The sequence below is a fragment of the Phasianus colchicus genome, chromosome 31 (genome assembly GCF_987193195.1).
Source record: "Phasianus colchicus chromosome 31, bPhaCol1.hap1.1, whole genome shotgun sequence".
In the NCBI taxonomy this organism is placed as follows: Eukaryota; Metazoa; Chordata; class Aves; order Galliformes; family Phasianidae; genus Phasianus; species Phasianus colchicus.
Window position 1 is genome coordinate 2927055 of NC_143466.1, and position 21404 is coordinate 2948458.

The window sequence follows — 21404 nt, forward strand, 5'->3', positions numbered from 1 at the left end:
GGGGTGGAACTGGGAGAGAACTGGGATGGACTGGGAGGGGACTGGGGTGGACTTGGGGAGAACTGGGATGGACTGGGTTGGAACTGGAATGGACCAGGGGGAACTGGGATGGACTGGGGAGAACTGGGATGGACTGGGGGGAACTGGGATGGACTTGGGGGGAACTGGGATGGACTGGGGGGAACTGGGGTGGAACTGGGAGAGAACTGGGATGGACTGGGGGGAACTGGGATGGACTGGGGGGGGACTGGGATGGACTGGGAGAGAACTGGGATGGACTGGGAAGGAACTGGGATGGACTGGGGGGAACTGGGGTGGAACTGGGAGAGAACTGGGATGGACTGGGGGGAACTGGGATGGACTGGGAGGAACTGGGATGGATCGGGTGGGAACTGGGATGGACTGGGAGGGGACTGGGATGGACTGGGGGGAACTGGGATGGACTGGGAGGAACTGGGATGGACTGGGGGGAACTGGGATGGACTGGGAGGGAACTGGGAGGGAACTGGGATGGACTTGGCGGGGACTGGGATGGACTGGGGGGAACTGGGATGGACTGGGAGGGAACTGGGAGGGAACTGGGATGGAGATGTGGGCGTGGTCTTCTAAGCCCCGCCCCCTCCCAGGTCCCCCCGGACCCCCGGCCCAGCCCCCCCCGGGGCCCCCCCGTCACGTTGGAGGAGTGGAGGCGGAGCTTGGATGGCGAGGGGTGGAGCCTCAGCCCTGAGCCAATCAGGGAGCGGATCTTCCGAGGGGTGAGGGCGGGGCTTTGAGGGAGGGGGCGTGGCCTAAGGGAAGGGGCGGGGCTTATGGAGCATCTGTTGTAATGGGTGGGGGCGGAGCCTGAGGGGAGGAGCTTATGAGAGGGGCGGGGCTTAAGTGGGCGGGGCCGATGTGAGATAATGACGGGGCGGGGCCAATCTCGTGAGGGGGCGGGGCCTAAGGGAGGGGAGGGGCTTACGGTGGTGGAGCCAATGGTGTTATAAAGGGGGAGGGGCTAAAGAAGGGGCGAGGCCAAGGGAGGCGGAGCTTAAGGTGGCGGAGCCAATGGTCATTAAGAGAGGGGAGGGGCTAAGGAAGGGGCGGGGCCAAAGGGGGCGGGGCCACACTCGTGAGGGGGCGGGGCCTAATGAGGGCAGGGCCAGTGTTGGTGCCGTTATGGGGCCTAATGGAGGGGGCGGGGCTTAAGGGGCGGAGCCTAAGGCGGGGGGCGGGGCTTGCGCTTGCAGAGCCATTGGGGTTGGTCGCTATATGTGGGCGTGGTCTAAAGCAGGGGGCGGGGCTTGGGGGGCGGAGCCATTGGGCGGGTCACATCTTGGGGGGCGGGGGCTAAGGGGGCGGGTCTGATGGGGCGGAGCCGGTATGGGTGGGTCAATATAAGGGGCGGGGCCTAAGTGAGGGGGCGGGGCTTATGTGGGCGGAGCCATTGGGTGGGTCACAGCATGAGGGGGCGGGGCCTAAACGAGGGGGGCGGGGCCTACGAGAGGGGCGGGGCTTAAGCGAGGGGCGGGGCCTAAGGGGTGGCGGTATTTGGTCAGCACGTTAGGGGGCGGGGCTTAAGGGAGGGGCGGGGCTTATGTGGGCGGAGCCGTTGGGCGGGTCACATCATGAGGGGGCGGGGCTTAAGGGAGGGCGGGGCCTACGGGAGGGGCGGGGCTTACGTGGGTTAGCAGGATTTGGTCACTCCGTTAGGGGGCGGGGCTTAAGGGAGAGTCGGGGATTTAGTGGGCGGTACTATTGGGCGGATCACAACATGAGGGGGCGGGGCTTAAGGGAGGGCGGGGCCTACGGGAGGGGCGGGGCCTACGTGGGTTGGCGGGATTTGGTCGCTCCATTAGGGGGCGGGGCTTAAGGGACGGGCGGGGCTTTAGTGGGCGGAGCCATTGGGCGGGTCACATCATGAGGGGCGGGGCCTAAGCGAGGGGGGCGGGGCCTAAGCGAGGGGCGGGGCCTAAGTGGGGTGGCGGTATTTGGACAATACATGAGGGGGCGGGGCTTAAGGGAGGGGGCGGGGCTTTAGTGGGCGGAGCCGTTGGGCGGGTAACATCACGAGGGGGCGGGGCCTACGGGAGGGGCGGGGCCTAAGTGGGGTGGCGGTATTTGGACAATACATGAGGGGGCGGGGCTTATGGGAGGGGGCGGGGCTTAAGAGAAACGGGGCTGGGTTCTGTGGGGGGGGGAGGCCATAGGGGACTTATTGAGGGGGGGGTCCTGATGTGCGCCCCCCCCCCCCCCCAGGGTTTGAGCCCAGAGGCGCGCCCTGAAGTTTGGCCCCGGCTTTTGGGGTTGAGGGGATGGGGGGAGGCAGCGGAACCCCAAAAGGAGAAGGAGCGCAGGTAGGGGGGGGGGGGCACTGGGGGGGGGGCGGGGGGCACCTATGGGGGGGCACCTATGGGGATTTGGGGGGGGTGTGGGGTGGACGGGGGGTGGGGAGATGGGGGGGACGTATGGGGATATGGGGGGATGGGGGGGTCGTGGGGGGGTATGGGGGGTGGGGGGGCGGATATGGGGGATGGGGGGGTGGGGAGGATGGGGGGGGGCACCATTGGGGATTTGGGGGGGGTGGGGAGGATGGGGGGGAAATGGGGGGGGGCACATGTGGGGAGTTTTTGGGGATGGAGTTGGGGGGCATGGGGGGGAAATGGGGGGGTGGGGGGGGCACCTATGGGGACTTTGGGGGGGGTGGGGGGGTGGAGGGAGAGGTGTGGGGGGGGAGTTGGGGATTTTGGGGGGTACATGGGGGGGGGGGCACGTATGGGGATTTTGGGGTTGGTGGGGAAAAGGGGGGTGAGGAGATGTGGGGGGGGGGAGATGTGGGGGGGGCACCTGTGGGGAGTTTTTGGGGATGGAGTTGGGGGGCATGGGGGGGGAATGGGGGGTGGGGGGGGGACACCTATGGGGATTTGGGGGGGAGGTGGGGGCTATAGGGGGAAATGGGGGGGGGGGAATGGGGGGGACATATGGGGATATGGGGGGATGGGGGGGTCGTGGGGGGGTGTGGGGGGTGGGGGTGGGGAGGATGGGGGGGAAGTTTGGGGGGGGGCACATGTGGGGAGTTTGGGGGGATGGGGTTGGGGGGCATGGGGGGGGAAATCGGGGGGGGCATCGATGGGGATTTGGGGGGGGGGGCTATACGGGGAAATGGGGGGGGGAAATGGGGGGGACGTATGGGGATATGGGGGGATGGGGGGGTCGTGGGGGGATATGGGGGATGGGGGGGTGGGGAGGATGGGGGGGGGGCACCTGTGGGGAGTTTGGGGGGGTGGGGTTGGGGGGCATGGGGGGGGAAATGGGGGGGGGCATCTATGGGGATTTGGGGGGGCTATAGGGGGATATGGGGGGGGGAAATGGGGGGGACGTATGGGGATATGAGGGGATGGGGGGGTCGTGGGGGGGTGTGGGGGGTGGGGGTGGGGAGGATGGGGGGGAAATGGGGGGGGGGGCACCTGTGGGGAGTTTGGGGGGATGGAGTTGGGGGGCATGGGGGGGAAATGGGGGGGTGGGGGGCACCTATGGGGATTTGGGTGGGGGGGTGGGGGCTATAGGGGGATATGGGGGGGGGAAATGGGGGGGACGTATGGGGATATGGGGGGATGGGGGGGTCGTGGGGGGGTATGGGGGGTGGCGGGGCGGATATGGGGGATGGGGGGGGGGAGGATGGGGGGGAAGATGGGGGGGGGGTCACCTATGGGGATTTGGGTGGGGGGGTGGGGGCTATAGGGGGATATGGGGGGGGGGAATGGGGGGGATGTATGGGGATATGGGGGGATGGGGGGGTCGTGGGGGGGTATGGGGGGTGGGGGGGTCATAAAGGGGATATGGGGGGGTGGGGGGGGGATATAGAGAATGGGGGGGTGGGGAGGATGTCGGGGGGGGGACCTGTGGGGAGTTTGGGGGGATGGGGTTGGGGGGCATGGGGGGGAAATGGGGGGGTGGGGGGGCACCTATGGGGATTTGGGTGGGGGGGTGGGGGCTATAGGGGGATATGGGGGGGGGAAATGGGGGGGACTTATGTGGATATGGGGGGATGGGGGGGGCGTGGGGGGGTATGGGGGGTGGGGGGGTGGATATGGGGGATGGGGGGGGGGGAGGATGGGGGGGAGATGGGGGGGGCACCTATGGGGATTTGGGGGGGGTGGGGTTGGGGGGCATGGGGGAAAAAGGGGGGGTGGGGGGGCACCTATGGGAATTTGGTGGGGGGGCGGATATGGGGGATGGGGGGGGGAGGATGGGGGGGAAGTTTGGGGGGGGGCACCTGTGGGGAGTTTGGGGGGATGGGGTTGGGGGGCAGGGAGGGGAAATGGGAGTGTGGGGGGGCATCTATGGGGATTTGGGGGGGCTATAGGGGGATATGGGGGGGGGAAATGGGGGGGACGTATGGGGATATGGGGGGGTGGGGGGGTCGTGGGGGGGTGTGGGGGGTGGGGGTGGGGAGGATGGGGGGGGAGCTGGGGGGGGGGGCACCTGTGGGGAGTTTGGGGGATGGGGTTGGGGGGCATGGGGGGGAAATGGGGGAGTGGGGGGGCACCTATGGGGATTTGGGGGGGGGGGGGGCTATAGGGGGATATGGGGGGGGGGAATGGGGGGGATGTATGGGGATATGGGGGGATGGGGGGTCATGGGGGGGTGTATGGGGGGTGGGGGGGGATATAGAGAATGGGGGGGTGGGGAGGATGTGGGGGGGGCACCTGTGGGGAGTTTGGGGTGATGGGGTTGGGGGGCATGGGGGGGAAATGGGGGGGTGGGGGAGCACCTATGGGGATATGGGGGGGGGAAATGGGGGGGACTTATGGGGATATGGGGGGATGGGGGGGTCGTGGGGGGGTATGGGGGGTGGCGGGGCGGATATGGGGGATGGGGGGGTGGGGAGGATGGGGGGGGCACCATTGGGGATTTGGGGGGGGTGGGGAGGATGGGGGGGAAATGGGGGGGGGGCACCGGTGGGGAGTTTGGGGGGATGGAGTTGGGGGGCATGGGGGGGGAAATGGGGGGGGGCATCGATGGGGATTTGGGGGGGGGGGGGCTATAGGGGGATATGGGGGGGGGAAATGGGGGGGACTTATGGGGATATGGGGGGATGGGGGGGTCGTGGGGGGGTATGGGGGGTGGGGGGGTGGATATGGGGGATGGGGGGGGGAGGATGGGGGGGAAGATGGGGGGGGGGGCACCGGTGGGGAGTTTGGGGGGATGGAGTTGGGGGGCATGGGGGGGGGAAATGGGGGGGGGCATCGATGGGGATTTGGGGGGGGGGGCTATAGGGGGATATGGGGGGGGGAAATGGGGGGGACGTATGGGGATATGGGGGGATGGGGGGGTCGTGGGGGGATATGGGGGATGGGGGTTGGGGAGGATGGGGGGGGGGCACCTGTGGGGAGTTTGGGGGGGTGGGGTTGGGGGGCATGGGGGGGAAATGGGGGGGGGGGCATCTATGGGGATTTGGGGGGGCTATAGGGGGATATGGGGGGGGGAAATGGGGGCACGTATGGGGATATGAGGGGATGGGGGGGGGCTATGGGAGGGGGGAGGATGTGGGGGGGGCACCTATGGGGGTTTGGGGTGCGTGGGGATTTTGGGGGGGGGGGCGTGTGACACGTATGACAGACACAGACGTAACACGCACACGTATGACACACGTATGGCGCACAGAGACGCGTATGACACGTGGGGACGTGCACACGTGTAACACACGCGGGCACGTATGACACGCGTGTGGCGCGCGCACGTGGGTACGGCAGACGTACGACGCGCACACGTATGACACACGCGTGTTGCAGGGCGTCCTTCCAACGCATGAAGCTGCAGTGGCGCACGCTGAGCACGGAGCAGATGAGGAGGAACAGCGTCCTGAGCAGCTACCAGGAACTCATGGGTGAGAGATGGCGTGTGGGACACGTGTGGGACGTGTGGGGACACGTGTGGGACGTGTGGGGACATGTGAGGACATGTGGGGACGTGTGGGGACACATGGGAAGAAATGGCGACCATAGGAACACATGGAGACACATGGGGACGTGTGAGGACATGTGAGATCATGTGTGGACACATGGGGGCATATGAGGACATGTGAGGACACGTGGGGACGTGTGGGGACACGTGGGAACAAATGGTGACCATAGGAACACATGGAGACACGTGGGGACATGTGAGGACACGTGGGGACACATGGGGACGTGTGAAGACATGTGAGGACATGTGGGGATGTGTGGGGACACGTGGGAACAAATGGAGACCATAGGAACACATGGAGACACGTGGGGACATGTGAGGACACGTGGGGGCATATGAGGACATGTGAGGACGTGTGAGGACATATGGGGACATGTGAAGACATGTGAGGACACGTGGGGACTCGTGGGCACATGTGAGGACATGTGAGGACGTGTGGGGACATGTGGGAACAAATGGCGACCATAGGAACACATGGAGACACGTGGGGACACGTGGGGACGTGTGAGGACATGTGGGGACACGTGGGGACATGTGAGGACATGTGGGGGCACGTGGGAACACGTGGGGACGTGTGAAGACATGTGAGGACATGTGGGGACGTGTGGGGACACATGGGAACAAATGGCGACCATAGGAACACATGGAGACACATGGGGACATGTGAGGACACGTGGGGACACATGGGGACATGTGGGGACATGTGAGCACATGTGAGGACACGTAGGGACACGTGGGGAGATGTGGGCACATGTGAGGACACGGGACATGTGGGGACACATAGGGATGTGGGGGGATAGTGAGGACATGTGAGAACATACGGGGACAGATGGGGACATGTGAGAACATGTGAGGACACGTGGGGACACATGGGGACATGTGGGGACACATGGGAACAAATGGCGGCCATAGGAACACATGGAGACACGAGGGGACATGTGAGGACACGTGGGGACACGTGGGGACGTGTGAGAACATGTGGGGACATGTGGGGACATGTGAGGACATGTGGGGGCATGTGAGGACATGTGGGGGCATGTGAGGACATGTGAGGACATGTGGGGACGTGTGGGGACACATGGGAACAAATGGCGACCATAGGAACACGTGGAGACACGTGGGGACATGTGAAGACACGTGGGGTCGTGTGAGAACATGTGAGGACACGTGGGGACACGTGGGGACATGTGAGGACATGTGAGGACATGTGAGGACACGTGGGGACGTGTGGGGACACGTGGAGACACGTGGGGACATGTGAGCACATGTGGGGACGCATGGGGGGATATGAGGACATATGAGGACATGTGAGCACATGTGGGGACACATGGGGACACGTGGGGACGTGTGAGGACATGTGGGGACACGTGGGGACACATAGGGATGTGTGCGGGGATAGTGAGGACATGTGAGAACATACGGGGACACGTGGGGACATGTGAAGACATGTGAAGACATGTGAGGACATGTGAGGACATGTGAGAACATGTGAGGACACATGGGGACGGAGAAATGTGTGGGGATATGTAAAGACACGTGAGAACATAGCCATAGAGACCCATAGAAACCCCATAGGGACCCATGGAGACCCATAGAAACCCCATAGGGACCCATGGAGACCCATAGGGACCCATAGAGACCCATAGCGACACATAGAGACCCATGGAGACCCATAGTGACTCATAGCCACCCCATAGAGACCCATAGCGACCCATAGCAACCCCAAAGTGTCCCATAGGGACCCATAGAGACCCATAGCAACCCATAGGGATCCATAGAGACCCATAGGAATCCATAGGGACCCAGGGAGACCCATAGAGACCCATAGCAACCCATAGGGACCCATAGAGATCCATAGGGACCCAAAGAAACCCCATAGAGACCCATGGAGACCCATAGAGACTCCATAGAGGCCCATAGAGACCCCATACAGACCCATAGAGACCTATAGAGACCCATAGCGACCCATAGGGACCCATAGAAACCCCATAGAGATCCATAGTCACCCCATAGTGACCCATAGAGAGAGACCTATAGGGACCCATAGAGACCCCATAGAGCCCCATAGAGCCCCATAGAAACCCCATAGAGACCCATGGAGACCCATAGGGACCAATGGAGACCCCATAGAGACCCATAGCGACCCATAGAGACTCCGTAGTGGCCCATAGAGACCCAGGGAGACCCATAGAGACCCATAGAGACCCCATAGAGACCCAGGGAGACCCATAGAGACCCATAGAGACCCCATAGGGACCCCATAGAGACCCAGGGAGACCCATAGAGACCCATAGAGACCCCATAGAGACCCATAGGGACCCATAGAGACCCCATAGAGCCCCATAGAGACCCATAGAGACCCATAGAGACCCCATAGAGACCCAGAGAGACCCATGGAGACCCATAGGAACCCATAGAGACCCATGGAGACCCATAGAGACCCGTAGAGGCCCATAGAGACCCATAGAGACCCCTAGCAACCCATAGAGACCCATAGAGACCGATAGGGACCTCATAGAGACCATGGAGACCCATAGGAACCCCATAGAGACCCCATAGAGACCCATAGAGACCCCATAGGGACCCATAGAAACCCCATAGAGACCCATAGAGACCCCATAGTGCCCCATAGCAACCCATAGAGACCCATAGAAACCCCATAGAGATCCATAGTCACCCCATAGTGACCCATAGAGACCCATAGGGACCCATAGGGACCCCATAGAGCCCCATAGGGACCAATGGAGACCCCATAGAGACCCATAGCGACCCATAGAGACTCCGTAGTGGCCCATAGGGACCCCATAGAGACCCAGGGAGACCCATAAAGACCCATAGAGACCCATAGGGACCCATAGAGACCCCATAGAGCCCCATAGAGACCCATAGAAACCCCATAGAGAACCATGGAGACCCATAGAGACGCAAAGAAACCCCATAGAGACCCATGGAGACCTATAGGGACCAATGGAGACCCATAGGGACCCATAGAGACCCCATAGAGACCCATAGAGACCCATAGAGACTCTGTAGAGGCCCATAGAGACCCCATAGAGACCCAGAGACCCCATAGCGCCCCATAGCAACCCATAGAGACCCATAGAAACCCCATAGAGATCCATAGTCACCCCATAGTGACCCATAGAGACCCATAGGGACCCATAGAGACCCCATAGAGCCCCATAGAGACCCCATAGAGCCCCATAGAGACCCATAGAAACCCCATAGAGACCCATGGAGACCCATAGGGACCAATGGAGACCCCATAGAGACCCATAGCGACCCATAGAGACTCCGTAGTGGCCCATAGAGACCCAGGGAGACCCATAGAGACCCATAGAGACCCCATAGAGACCCATAGAGACCCCATAGCGACCCATAGAGACCCATAGAAACCCCATAGAGATCCATAGTCACCCCATAGTGACCCATAGAGACCCATAGGGACCCATAGAGACCCCATAGCGACCCATAGAGACCCATAGAAACCCCATAGAGATCCATAGTCACCCCATAGTGACCCATAGAGACCCATAGGGACCCATAGAGACCCCATAGCAACCCATAGAGACCCATAGAAACCCCATAGAGATCCATAGTCACCCCATAGTGACCCATAGAGACCCATAGGGACCCATAGAGACCCCATAGCAACCCATAGAGACCCATAGAAACCCCATAGAGATCCATAGTCACCCCATAGTGACCCATAGAGACCCATAGAGACCCCATAGAGCCCCATAGAGACCCATAGAAACCCCACAGAGATCCATAGTCACCCCATAGTGACACATAGAGACCCATAGGGACCCATAGAGACCCCATAGAGCCCCATAGAGACCCATAGAAACCCCACAGAGATCCATAGTCACCCCATAGTGACCCATAGAGACCCATAGGGACCCATAGAGACCCCATAGCAACCCATAGAGACCCATAGAAACCCCATAGAGATCCATAGTCACCCCATAGTGACCCATAGAGACCCATAGGGACCCATAGAGACCCATAGGGACCCATAGGATGGGTCTCCTGTATGTGCTCCCCTCCCTTTCCCCCCCCCCCCCCTTTGAACCCCCCCAGAGCAGGATTTGAAGAGCTGCCCCCCCGAAATCCCCCCCCCGGCGCGGGCGGTGCTGCACGACGTGCTGATGACGTTCTGCATGTATCACTTCGACCTGGGTGAGGGGGGGATTTGGGGGTCCTGGGGGGGTCCTGGGGGCATCCTGGGGGGATTTGGGGGGTCCTGGGGGGATTTTGGGGGTCCTGGGGGGATTTGGGGGCATCCTGGGGGGATTTGGGGGGTCCTGGGGGGATTTTGGGGGTCCTGGGGGGATTTGGGGGCATCCTGGGGGGATTTGGGGGCATCCTGAGGGGATTTGGGGGGTCGTGGGGGGGTCGTGGGGGGGTCGTGGGGGGATTTGGGGGCATCCTGAGGGGGATTTGGGGGTCCTGGGGGGGTCCTGGGGGGATTTGGGGGCATCCTGGGGGGATTTGGGGGGTTCTTGGGGGGGTCCTGGGGGGATTTGGGGGCATCCTGGGGGGATTTTGGGGCATCCTGGGGGGATTTGGGGGGTCGTGGGGGGGTCCTGAGGGGTTTTGGGGGCATCCTGGGGGGGTCCTGGGGGGATTTGGGGGCATCCTGAGGGGATTTGGGGGTCCTGGGGGGGTCCTGGGGGGATTTGGGGGCATCCTGAGGGGATTTGGGGGGTCCTGGGGGGGCTCTGGGGGGATTTTGGTGGTCCTGGGGGGATTTGGGGGCGTCCTGGGGGGATTTGGGGAGGTCGTGGGGGGTCCTGGGGGGATTTGGGGGGTCCTGGGGGATTTGGAGGCATGCTGGGGGGATTTGGGGGGTTCTTGGTGGTCCTGGGGGGATTTGGGGGCATCCAGGAGGGATTTGGGGAGGTCGTGGGGGGTCCTGGGGGATTTTAGGGGTCCTGGGAGGATTTGGGGCATCCTGAGAGGATTTGAGGGGTCCTGGGGGGATTTGGGGGCATCCTGAGGGGATTCTGGGGGTCCTGGGGGGGTCCTGGGGGGATTTGGGGGCATCCTGGGGGGATTTGGGGAGGTCGTGGGGGGGTCCTGGGGGGATTTGGGGGCATCCTGAGGGGATTTGGGGGGTCCTGGGGGGATTTGGGGGGTTGTGGGGGGGTCCTGGGGGGATTTGGGGGCATCCTGGGGGGATTTGGGGGTCCTGGGGGGGTCCTGATGGGATTTGAGGGGTCCTGGGGGGGCTCTGGGGGGGTCCTGGGGGCATCCTGATGGGATTTGGGGGGTCCTGGGGGGATTTTGGGGGTCCTGGAGGGGTCCTGGGGGGATTTGGGGGGGGGGGGTCTCGATTTTTGGGGGGGGGGTCTCGATTTTTGGTGTGCCCCCCCCCAGGTTACGTGGGGGGGATGTGGGAGGTGCTGATCCCATTGGCTGCTGTGTTTCCCGATGAGGCCGAATGCTTCTGGGCCTTTTGCAGCGTCATGGACCGCGTGGTGAGGGGGGGGGCGAGGGGGGGGGGCAAAAAAATTGGGGGGGGGGGAGCTTTGAAAATGGGGGGGGGGGGTTAAAGTGGGGGGGGGGCTGAAATAAAAGGGGGGGGGTATAAAAATGACCTGAAATTGAGGGGGGAAGATGGGGGGGGGGGGGCTGAAAAATGGGGGGGGAATTAAAGGGTGAGAGGGGGGGAGGGGGGGGGGGCAAAAAAATTGGGGGGGGGGGGAGCTTAGAAAATGGGGGGGGGGGTTAAAGTGGGGGGGGGCTGAAATAAAAGGGGGGGGGGTATAAAAATGACCTGAATTTGAGGGGGGAGGTTGGGGGGGGGGGCTGAAAAATGGGGGGGGAATTAAAGGGGGAGGGGGGGGGCGAGGGGGGGGGGCAAAAAAATTGGGGGGGGGGGAGCTTAGAAAATGGGGTGGGGGGGTTAAGGTGGGGGGGGGGGCTGATATAAAACGGGGGGGGGGCATAAAAATGACCTGAAATTGAGGGGGGGAGGGGATGGAAAATGGGGGGGGGTTAAAAGGGGGGGGGGGGTTAAAAATTGGGGGGGGGGGGGGGCAAAAAAGTGGGGGGGGGGGGGAGCTTTGAAAATGGGGGGGGGGGTTAAAGTGGGGGGGGGGGCTGAAATAAAAGGGGGGGGGGCCATAAAAATGACCTGAAATTGAGGGGGGGGCTGAAAAATGGGGGGGGGGATTAAAGTGGGGGGGGTGTTAAAAAATGGGGGGGGGGGCTGAAAAATGGGGGGGGGGAATTAAAGGGGGGGGGGGTTAAAAAATGGGGGGGGGGCGTTAAAGTGGGGGGGGGGTAATAAAAGGTGGGGGGGGGAGGGCATAAAAATGACCTGAAATTGAGGGGGGGGAAATTGGGGGGGGGGGGGGGGGGCTGAAAAATGGGGGGGGGCTGGAAAATGGGGGGGGGAATTAAAGGGGGGGGGGTTAAAAAAAAAGGGGGGGGTAAAAAATGGGGGGGTCAATAAAAGGGGGGGGGGAGGGGGCCAAAGTTTGAACTGAAATTGAGGGGGGGGAGGATTGGGGGGGGGGGAGGGGGGCTGAAAAATGGGGGGGGGTTAAAAGGGGGGGGGGGGTTAAAAAATGGGGGGGGGTCAATAAAAGGGGGGGGGCAAAAAATGACGTGAAATTGAGGGGGGGGGAGATTTGGGGAGGGGGGGGGGCTGGAATTGAATGGAGGGATTTGGTGGGGGGGGGGGGCTGAAAAAAATGGGGGGGGGGCTGAAAAATGGGGGGGGAAATTAAAGGGGGGGGGTTAAAAATGGGGGGGGGGCGTTAAAGTGGGGGGGGGGCTTAAAAATGGGGGGGGGGCAAAATTGAGACCCTAAAATGGAGGATTTTGAGGGGGGGGGGGGGGGAAGATGGGGGGATTTTGAGGGGGGGGGGTTAAAAATGCGGGGGGGGGTCGAAAAATGGGGGGGGAGGGGTCGTAAAATGGGGGGGGTCGTGAAATTGGGGGGGGGTCGTAAAATGGGGGGGGGATTTGGGGGGATTTTTATGGGATTTTGGGGGCAGTTTGTGGTTATGGGGGGGTTTTGGGGTCCCTTAATTTTTCGCCCCCCCCCCCAAAAATAAGGGGGGATTTGGGGGGGGTCTCAGAATGGGGGGGGTCCTGAAATTGGGGGGGGGTCTCAGAATTGGGGGGGGGTCCTGAAATTGGGGCTCAATGGGGGAATTTTGTGGGATTTTGGGGGATTTTTATGGGATTTTGGGGGCAGTTTGTGGTTATGGGGGGGTTTTGGGGTCCCTTAATTTTTCGCCCCCCCCCCAAAAAAAAAGGGGAATTTGGGGGGTCTCAGAAGGGTCTCAGAATGGGGGGGGTCCTGAAATTGGGGGGGGGTCTCAGAATTGGGGGGGGGTCGTAAAACTGGGGGGCAATGGGGGAATTTGGGGGGGATTTTGGGGGATTTTTATGGGATTTTGGGGGCAGTTTGTGGTTATGGGGGGGTTTTGGGGTCCCCGAATTTTTCGCCCCCCCCCCAAAGAAAAAGGGGGGATTTGGGGGGGTCTCAGAATGGGGGGGGTCCTGAAATTGGGGGGGGGTCTCAGAATTGGGGGGGGGTCCTGAAATTGGGGCTCAATGGGGGAATTTTGTGGGATTTTGGGGCGCTTTTATGGGATTTTGGGGGCAGTTTGTGGTTATGGGGGGGTTTTGGGGTCCCCGAATTTTTTGGGCCCCCCCCAAAAGAAAAGGGGGATTTGGGGGGGGGGTCTCAGAATGGGGGGGGTCCTGAAATTGGGGGGGGGTCTCAGAATTGGGGGGGGGTCGTAAAACTGGGGGGCAATGGGGGAATTTTGGGGGGATTTTGGGGTATTTTTATGGGATTTTGGGGTATTTTTATGGGATTTTGGGGGCAGTTTGTGGTTATGGGGGGGTTTTGGGGTCCCTTAATTTTTTGTGTCCCCCCCCCCCCAAAAAAAAAAAATAATAGGGGGGCGCCTTTGGAGCCACGCAGGAGGGGCTTCGTCGGGGTCTGGGGGCTTTGGGGCAGCTGCTCCACATCCTGGAACCGGGCAGCGCCGACCCCCCCGGTATGAAACCAAAATCCCCCAAATTCACCCCAAAATTTCACTCCGGGGGGGGGGGGGGGGAGATGTGCGCAGATTGGGGTTTTTTTTTTTTGGGGGGGCGACGGGGGGGCTCGAAATAGGGGGAAATGGACCCAAAATTGGGGTTTTTTTGGGGGGAGGGGGGGGGGACCGGGGACCTAAAATGGGGGAAATGGACCCAAAATTTGGGATTTGGGGGGGGGGGGGGGCTAAAATGGGGTAAATGGACCCAAAATTGGGGATTTTGGGGGGGGGGGGGGGCCTAAAATGGGGGAAATGGACCCAAAATTGGGGATTTTGGGGGGGGGGGGGCTCGAAATAGGGGGGGAGGGCCTAAAATGGGGGAAATGGACCCAAAATTGGGTTTTTTTTTGGCGGGGGGGGGACAGGGGATGAAAAATGGGGGAAATGGACCCAAAATTTGGGATTTGGGGGGAGGGGGGGGGTCGAAATAGGGGGAAATGGACCCAAAATTGGGGTTTTTAGTGGGTGGGGGGAGGCTAAAATGGGGGAAATGGACCCAAAATTGTGGGGTTTTTTTTGGGGGGGGGCGGACAGGGGATGAAAAATGGGGGAAATGGACCCAAAATTGGGGTTTTTTGGGGGGGGGGGCTCGAAATAGGGGGGGGGTCCTAAAATGGGGGAAATGGACCCAAAATTGGGTTTTTTTTTGGCGGGGGGGGGACAGGGGATGAAAAATGGGGGAAATGGACCCAAAATTGGGGTTTTTTTGGGGGGGGGAGGGGCGGACAGGGGATGAAAAATGGGGGAAATGGACCCAAAATTGGGTTTTTTTTTGGGGGGGGGGTCGAAATAGGGGGAAATGGACCCAAAATTTGGGATTTGGGGGGGGGGGGGGCTAAAATGGGGTAAATGGACCCAAAATTGGGGATTTTGGGGGGGGGGGGCTCGAAATAGGGGGGGGGGGCCTAAAATGGGGGAAATGGACCCAAAATTGGGTTTTTTTTTTGGGGGGGGGTCGAAATAGGGGGAAATGGACCCAAAATTTGGGGTTTTTTTTGGGGGGGGGCCTAAAATGGGGGAAATAGACCCAAAATTGTGGGTTTTTTTTTGGGGGGGGGCGGACAGGGGATGAAAAATGGGGGAAATGGACCCAAAATTGGGGATTTTTGGGGGGGGGGGGTCGAAATAGGGGGGGGGGCCTAAAATGGGGGAAATGGACCCAAAATTGGGTTTTTTTTGGGGGGGGGGAACGGGGGATGAAAAATGGGGGAAATGGACCCAAAATTGTGGGGTTTTTTTGGGGGGGGGCGGACAGGGGATGAAAAATGGGGGAAATGGACCCAAAATTGGGTTTTGTTTGGGGGGGGGGGGCTCGAAATAAGGGGAAGTTGCCCCAAAATTGGGGTTTTTAGCGTGGGGGGGGGGGTCGAAATATGGGGAAATGGACCCAAAATTTGGGATTTTTTGGGGGGGGGTCGAAATAGAGGGAAGTTGCCCCAAAATTGGGGTTTTTAGCGTGGGGGGGGGGGTCGAAATATGGGGAAATGGACCCAAAATTGGGGATTTTTTGGGGGGGGGGCCTAAAATGGGGGAAATAGACCCAAAATTGGGGATTTTTTTTGGGGGGGGGGACAGGGGACCTAAAATGGCAGAAATCGACCCAAAATTGGTTTTTTTTGGGGGGGGGGGGAAGGTTGGGAGCTCAAAATAAGAGAAGTGGCCCCAAAATGGGGCAGATTCCTCCTGTTGCCATGGTAACCGCGTTGCCATGGTAACCGTGTCACCCTCCCCCCCCCCCCCCCCCCACTCCCGGTCGCTATGCTGCCGTTGCCGTGATGCTCCCGTTGCCATGGCAACGCCGTTGCTACGCTGCTCCCGTCGCTACGCTGCCGTTGCCGTGACGACGACGCTGCCGTGACGACGCCGTTGCCATGACGACGCCGTTGCTATGATTGCTCCGTCGCTGTGATGGCGGCCGTTGCCATGACGACGACGCTGCCGTGACGACGCCGTTGCCATGACGACGACGCAGACAGCGCCGCCCAGTGGCTGCAGATGAGATTTCTGCCCCACGTGGGGCTGGAGGGCGCCATGAGGATCTGTGAGGTGGGGGCTGAGCCGGGGGGGCGTGGGGGGCATTGGGGGCATTGGGGGCATTGGGGGCAGGGGGGGCATTGGGGGCAATGGGGGAAATGGGGGAAATGGGGGCAATGGGGTGAATGGGGGCATTGGGGTCATTGGGGGCAATGGGGGCATTGGGGGCAATGGGGGCAATGGGGGCAGTGGGGGCAATGGGGGCATTGGGGGCATTGGGGTGAATGGGGGCATTGGGGTCATTGGGGGCAATGGGGGCATTGGGGTGAATGGGGGCAATGGGGGCAATGGGGGCAATGGGGGCATTGGGGGCAATGGGGGCTGTGGGGGAAATGGGGGCAATGGGGGCATTGGGGGCAATGGGGGCATTGGGGGCAATAGGGGCTGTGGGGGAAATGGGGGCTTTGGGGGCATTGGGGTGAATGGGGGCAATGGGGGCATTGGGGGCAATGGGGGCAATGGGGGCATTGGGGGCAATGGGGGCAATGAGGGCAATGGGGGCATTGGGGGTAATGGGGGAAATGGGGGCAATGGGGGCAATGGGGGCATTGGGGTATTTAGGGTCAGTGGTGGCAATGGGGTCAATGGGGTCAAATGGGGGCATTGGGGGCAATGGGGGCAATGGGGTCAATGGGGGCATTGGGGTATTTGGGGTCAGTGGGGGCAGTGGTGGTAATGGGGTCATTGGGGGCAATGGGGGCATTGGGGGAAGAATGGGGGCAATGGGGTCAATGAGGTCAAGTGGAGACAATGGGGTCAATGGGGGCATTGGGGTATTTGGGGTCAGTGGGGTCAGTGGGGGCATTGGGGTCAAATGGGGTCAATGGGGGCATTGGGGTATTTGGGGTCAGTGGGGTCAGTGGGGTCAGTGGGGGCATTGGGGTCAAATGGGGTCAATGGGGGCATTGGGGTATTTGGGGTCAGTGGGGGTAATGGGGTCATTGGGGGCAATGGGGTCAATGGGGTCAATGGGGGCATTGGGGGCAGGGGGATATTTGGGGTCAATGGGGTCAATGGGGGGTATTTGGGGTCAGTGGGGGTAATGGGGTCAATGGGGGCATTGGGGTCGATGGGGGCAGGGGGTATTTGGGGTTATATGGGGATTTATGGGGATTTATGGGGTTCTATGGTGATATATGGGGTTATGTGGGGGTATATGGGATTTTATGGGGTTATATGGGGATATATGGGGTTGTATGGGATTATATGGGGTTATGTGGGAATATATGGGATTTTATGGGATTATATGGGGATATATGGGATTTTATGGGATTTATGGGGATTTATGTGGTTATATGGGGATATATGGGGATTTATGGGCTTGCATGGGGATATATGGGGGTATATGGGATTATATGGGAATATATGGGATTTATGGGGTTATATGGGGATATATGGGCTTATATGGAGATATATGGGGTTATATGGGAATATATGGGGTTCTATGGGATTATATGGGGGTATATGGGGTTGTATGGGGTTATATGGGGATTTATGGGGTTATATGGGAACATATGGGGGTGTATGGGATTATATGGGGTTATATGGGATTATATGGGATTTGTGGGGGTGTATGGGATTATATGGGGATATATGGGGTTCTATGGGGTTATATGGGGATTTATGGGGTTCTATGGGGTTATATGGGGGTATATGGGGTTATATGGGGATTTATGGGGTTATATGGGGTTATATGGGGATTTATGGGTTTCTATGGGGTTATATGGGGGTATATGGGGTTGTATGGGGATTTACGGGGTTCTATGGGGTTATATGGGGGTATATGGGGTTGTATGGGGATATATGGGGTTCTATGGGGTTATATGGGCGTATATGGGGTATATGGGGATTTATGGGGTTCTATGGGGTTCTATGGGGTTCTATGGGGATTTATGGGATTATATGGGGATTTATGGGGTTGTATGGGGTTGTATGGGGTTATATGGGGTTGTATGGGGATTTATGGGGTTATATGGGGATTTATGGGGTTCTATGGGGTTGTATGGGCGTATATGGGGTTATATGGGATTTATGGGGTTATATGGGGATTTATGGGGTTCTATGGGGTTCTATGGGGTTCTATGGGGATTTATGGGGTTATATGGGATTTTATGGGGTTCTATGGGGTTATATGGGGTTCTATGGGGTTGTATGGGGCAGAGGTGACCCTGTGCCCCCCAGGTGCTGTGGGCCGCCCCCCCCGGCCCCCCTTTTCTGCTGCTGCTCAGCTGTGCTGCCATCACCGCTATGAGGAGGCAATGGGGCGGCGGCTATGGGGTACGGGGTTATGGGGTTATGGGGTTATGGGGTGGGGGTTATGGGGTGGGGGGTTATGGGGTTATGGGGTTATGGGGTGGGGGTTATGGGGTGGGGGGTTATGGGGTTATGGGGTTGGGGGTTATGGGGTGGGGGGTTATGGGGTTATGGGGTTGGGGGTTATGGGGTGGGGGGTTATGGGGTTATGGGGTGGGGGTTATGGGGTGGAGGGTTATGGGGTTTGGGGTTATGGGGTTATGGGGTTATGGGGTTTTGGGGTGGAGGGCTATGGGGTACGGGGTTATGGGGTTATGGGGTTATGGGGTGGGGGGTTATGGGGTGGGGGGCTATGGGGTACGGGGTTTGGGGTTATGGGGTTATGGGGTGGGGGGTTATGGGGTGGGGGTTATGGGGTTATGGGGTTATGAGGTTATGGAGTGGGGGGTGGGGGGTGGGGGGTTATGGGGTGGGGGGTTATGGGGTGGGGGTTATGGGGTTATGGGGTGGAGGGTTATTGGGTGGAAGGTTATGGGGTTATGGGTTATGGGGTGGGGGGTTATGGGGTGGGAGTTATGGGGTGGGAGGTTATGGGATTATAGGATGGGGCTTATGGGATGGGGGGGGGTAGGGGGGGTGGGGTTATGGGGTGGGGGGGGTGGGGTTATAGGATGGGGGTTATGGGGTGGGGAGTTATGGGATGGGAGTTATGGGGTTATGGGGTGGGGGGTTATGGGGTGTGGGGGTTATGGGGTGGGGGGTTATGGGGTTATGGGGTTGGGGGTTATGGGGTTATGGGGTGGGGGGTTATGGGGTTATAAGGTTATGGAGTGGGGATGGGGGGTGTGGGGTTATGGGGTGGGGGTTATGGGGTTATGGGGTGGAGGGTTATTGGGTGGAAGGTTATGGGGTTATGGGTTATGGGGTGGGGGGTTATGGGGTGATGGGTTGGCAAGTTATGGGGTTATTGGGTAGGGTTAATGGGGTGGGGGGTGGGGGGGTGGGGTTATGGGATGGAGGGCTATGGGGTGGGGGGTTATGGGGTTATGGGGTTATGGGGTGGGGGTTATTATGGGGTGGGGGGTTATGGGGTGTAGGATTATGGGGTGGCGGGTTATGGGGTAGGGGGTTATGGGGTGGGGGGTTATGGGGTTATAGGATGGGGTTATAGGATGGGGGTTATGGGGTGGCGGGTTATGGGGTTATTGGGTGGGGAGTTATGGGGTGGGGTTATGGGGTGTGGGGGTTATGTGGGGGTTGGGGTTATGGGGTGACCCCGACCCTATTTGTGTGTCCCCCCCCCCTTAGGCCCCCGCCCTGGAGGCGGAGGCGCTGCTGAGCCGGGCGGAGGGAATCCTGCTGCAGCTGCAGGGGGCAAAGGTGGGTGACCTCTGACCCCTCCCTGACCCCTGCGTGACCCCCTGACCCCAGCGTGACCTCTGACCCCATCCTGACCTTGCCGCAACCTCTGAGCCCACACGGACCCTCGCGGGACTTCTGACCCCACCCTGACCCCCACCCTGACCTCTGACCCCGCCGTGACCCCCACCCTGACCTCTGACCCCAACCTGACCCCCACTGTGACCTCTGACCCCACCATGACCGCACCGTGACCTCTGACTCCACCCTGACCCCCCACTGTGACCTCTGACCTCACCCTGACCCCCGCCGTGACCTCTGACCCCACCGTGACCTCTGACCCCGCCGTGACCCCCGCCGTGACCTCTGAGCCCACCCTGACCCCTGCCATGTTCTCTGACCCCGCCGTGACCTCTGAACCCCCCATGACCTCCATGTGTCCCCTGCCCCTGCTGTGATCCCACTGTGACCTCTGACCCCACCCTGACCCCACGTGACTTCTGACCCCACCGTGACCCCTGACCCTGTGATGACCTCAAATTGACCCCTGACCGCACCCTGATTCTACAATGACCCCTGGCCCCGCCATGACCTCTGACCCTACCGTGACCTGTGACCCCGCTGTGACCTCTGACCCTGCCCTGACCCGTGTGACCTCTGACCCCGGTGTGACCCCTGTGTGACCTCACATTGACCCCTGGCCACGACCTGACCCCATTTTGACCTCTGACCCTACTGTGACCTTTGGCCACACCCTGACCCCCATGTGACCCCGGCATGACCTCTGACCCCACCGTGACCTCAAAATAACACCTGACACTGCCTTGACCCTGCTGTGACCTATGACCCCTAATCCTGACCCTGCTGTGACCCCAAAGTGACCTCATGACCCCAACGTGACCCCAACATGACCACGTGACCCCATGACCCCACCGTGACCCCACCGTGACCTCATGACCCCAACATGACCCCATTTCCCCCCCCCCCCCAGGAGCTGCCACCCCACATCCGGGACCTGTTGGCTTTGGGGCCCCCCCCCGCCCCATAGATGTGGGGTGAAGACCCCCCCCGCCCCATAGATGTGGGGTGAAGACCCCCCCTCCCCCATAGATGTGGGGTGAAGACCCCCCCTGCCCCATAGATGTGGGGTGAAGACCCCCCTGCCCCATAGATATGGGGTGGAGACCCTCCCCTGCCCCATAGATGTGGGGTAAAGACCCCCCCGCCCCATAGATGTGGGGTGAAGACCCCCCCCGCCCCATAGATGTCGGGTGAAGACCCTCCCATCCCATAGATGTGGGGTGAAGACCCTCCCCTGCCCCATAGATATGGGGTGGAGACCCTCCCCTGCCCCATAGATGTGGGGTGAAGACCCCCCCCGCCCCATAGATGTGGGGTGAAGACCCTCCCCTGCCCCATAGATGTGGGGTGAAGACCCTCCCATCCCATAGATATGGGGTGAAGACCCCCCCCGCCCCATAGATGTGGGGTGAAGACCCTCCCCTGCCCCAAAGATGTGGGGTGAAGACCCTCCCATCCCATAGATGTGGGGTGAAGACCCTCCCCTGCCCCATAGATGTGGGGTGAAGACCCTCCCAGCCCCATAGATGTGGGGTGAAGATCCCCTCAGCCCCATAGATGTGGGGTGAAGACCCTCCCCACCCCATAGATATGGGGTAAAGACCCCCCCAGCCCCATAGATGTGGGGTGAAGACCCTCCCCTGCCCCATAGATGTGGGGTGA

The 21404-nt window shown here is 60.6% G+C and overlaps 1 protein-coding gene across 3 annotated transcripts in view; it reads left to right on the top strand.

Annotated features, from left to right (window-relative positions):
* LOC149914264 (TBC1 domain family member 17-like) overlaps positions 1-21275 on the top strand; it is a 43336-nt gene extending 22061 nt beyond the window's left edge. For 2 of the 3 annotated variants that reach the window (XM_090127937.1, XM_090127939.1), the window contains 10 exons: positions 627-755; positions 2239-2336; positions 5775-5869; positions 10030-10128; positions 11329-11429; positions 13874-13973; positions 15988-16061; positions 18231-18326; positions 19611-19682; positions 20653-21275. In XM_090127937.1, coding sequence (XP_089984063.1) covers positions 627-755; positions 2239-2336; positions 5775-5869; positions 10030-10128; positions 11329-11429; positions 13874-13973; positions 15988-16061; positions 18231-18326; positions 19611-19682; positions 20653-20709 — 921 coding nt within the window. In that variant the 3' untranslated portion in view covers positions 20710-21275. The remainder of the gene's footprint in view (positions 1-626; positions 756-2238; positions 2337-5774; positions 5870-10029; positions 10129-11328; positions 11430-13873; positions 13974-15987; positions 16062-18230; positions 18327-19610; positions 19683-20652) is intronic. The other variant, XM_090127938.1, reaches the window with a different exon arrangement.
* The last annotated feature ends 129 nt before the right edge of the window (positions 21276-21404 follow it).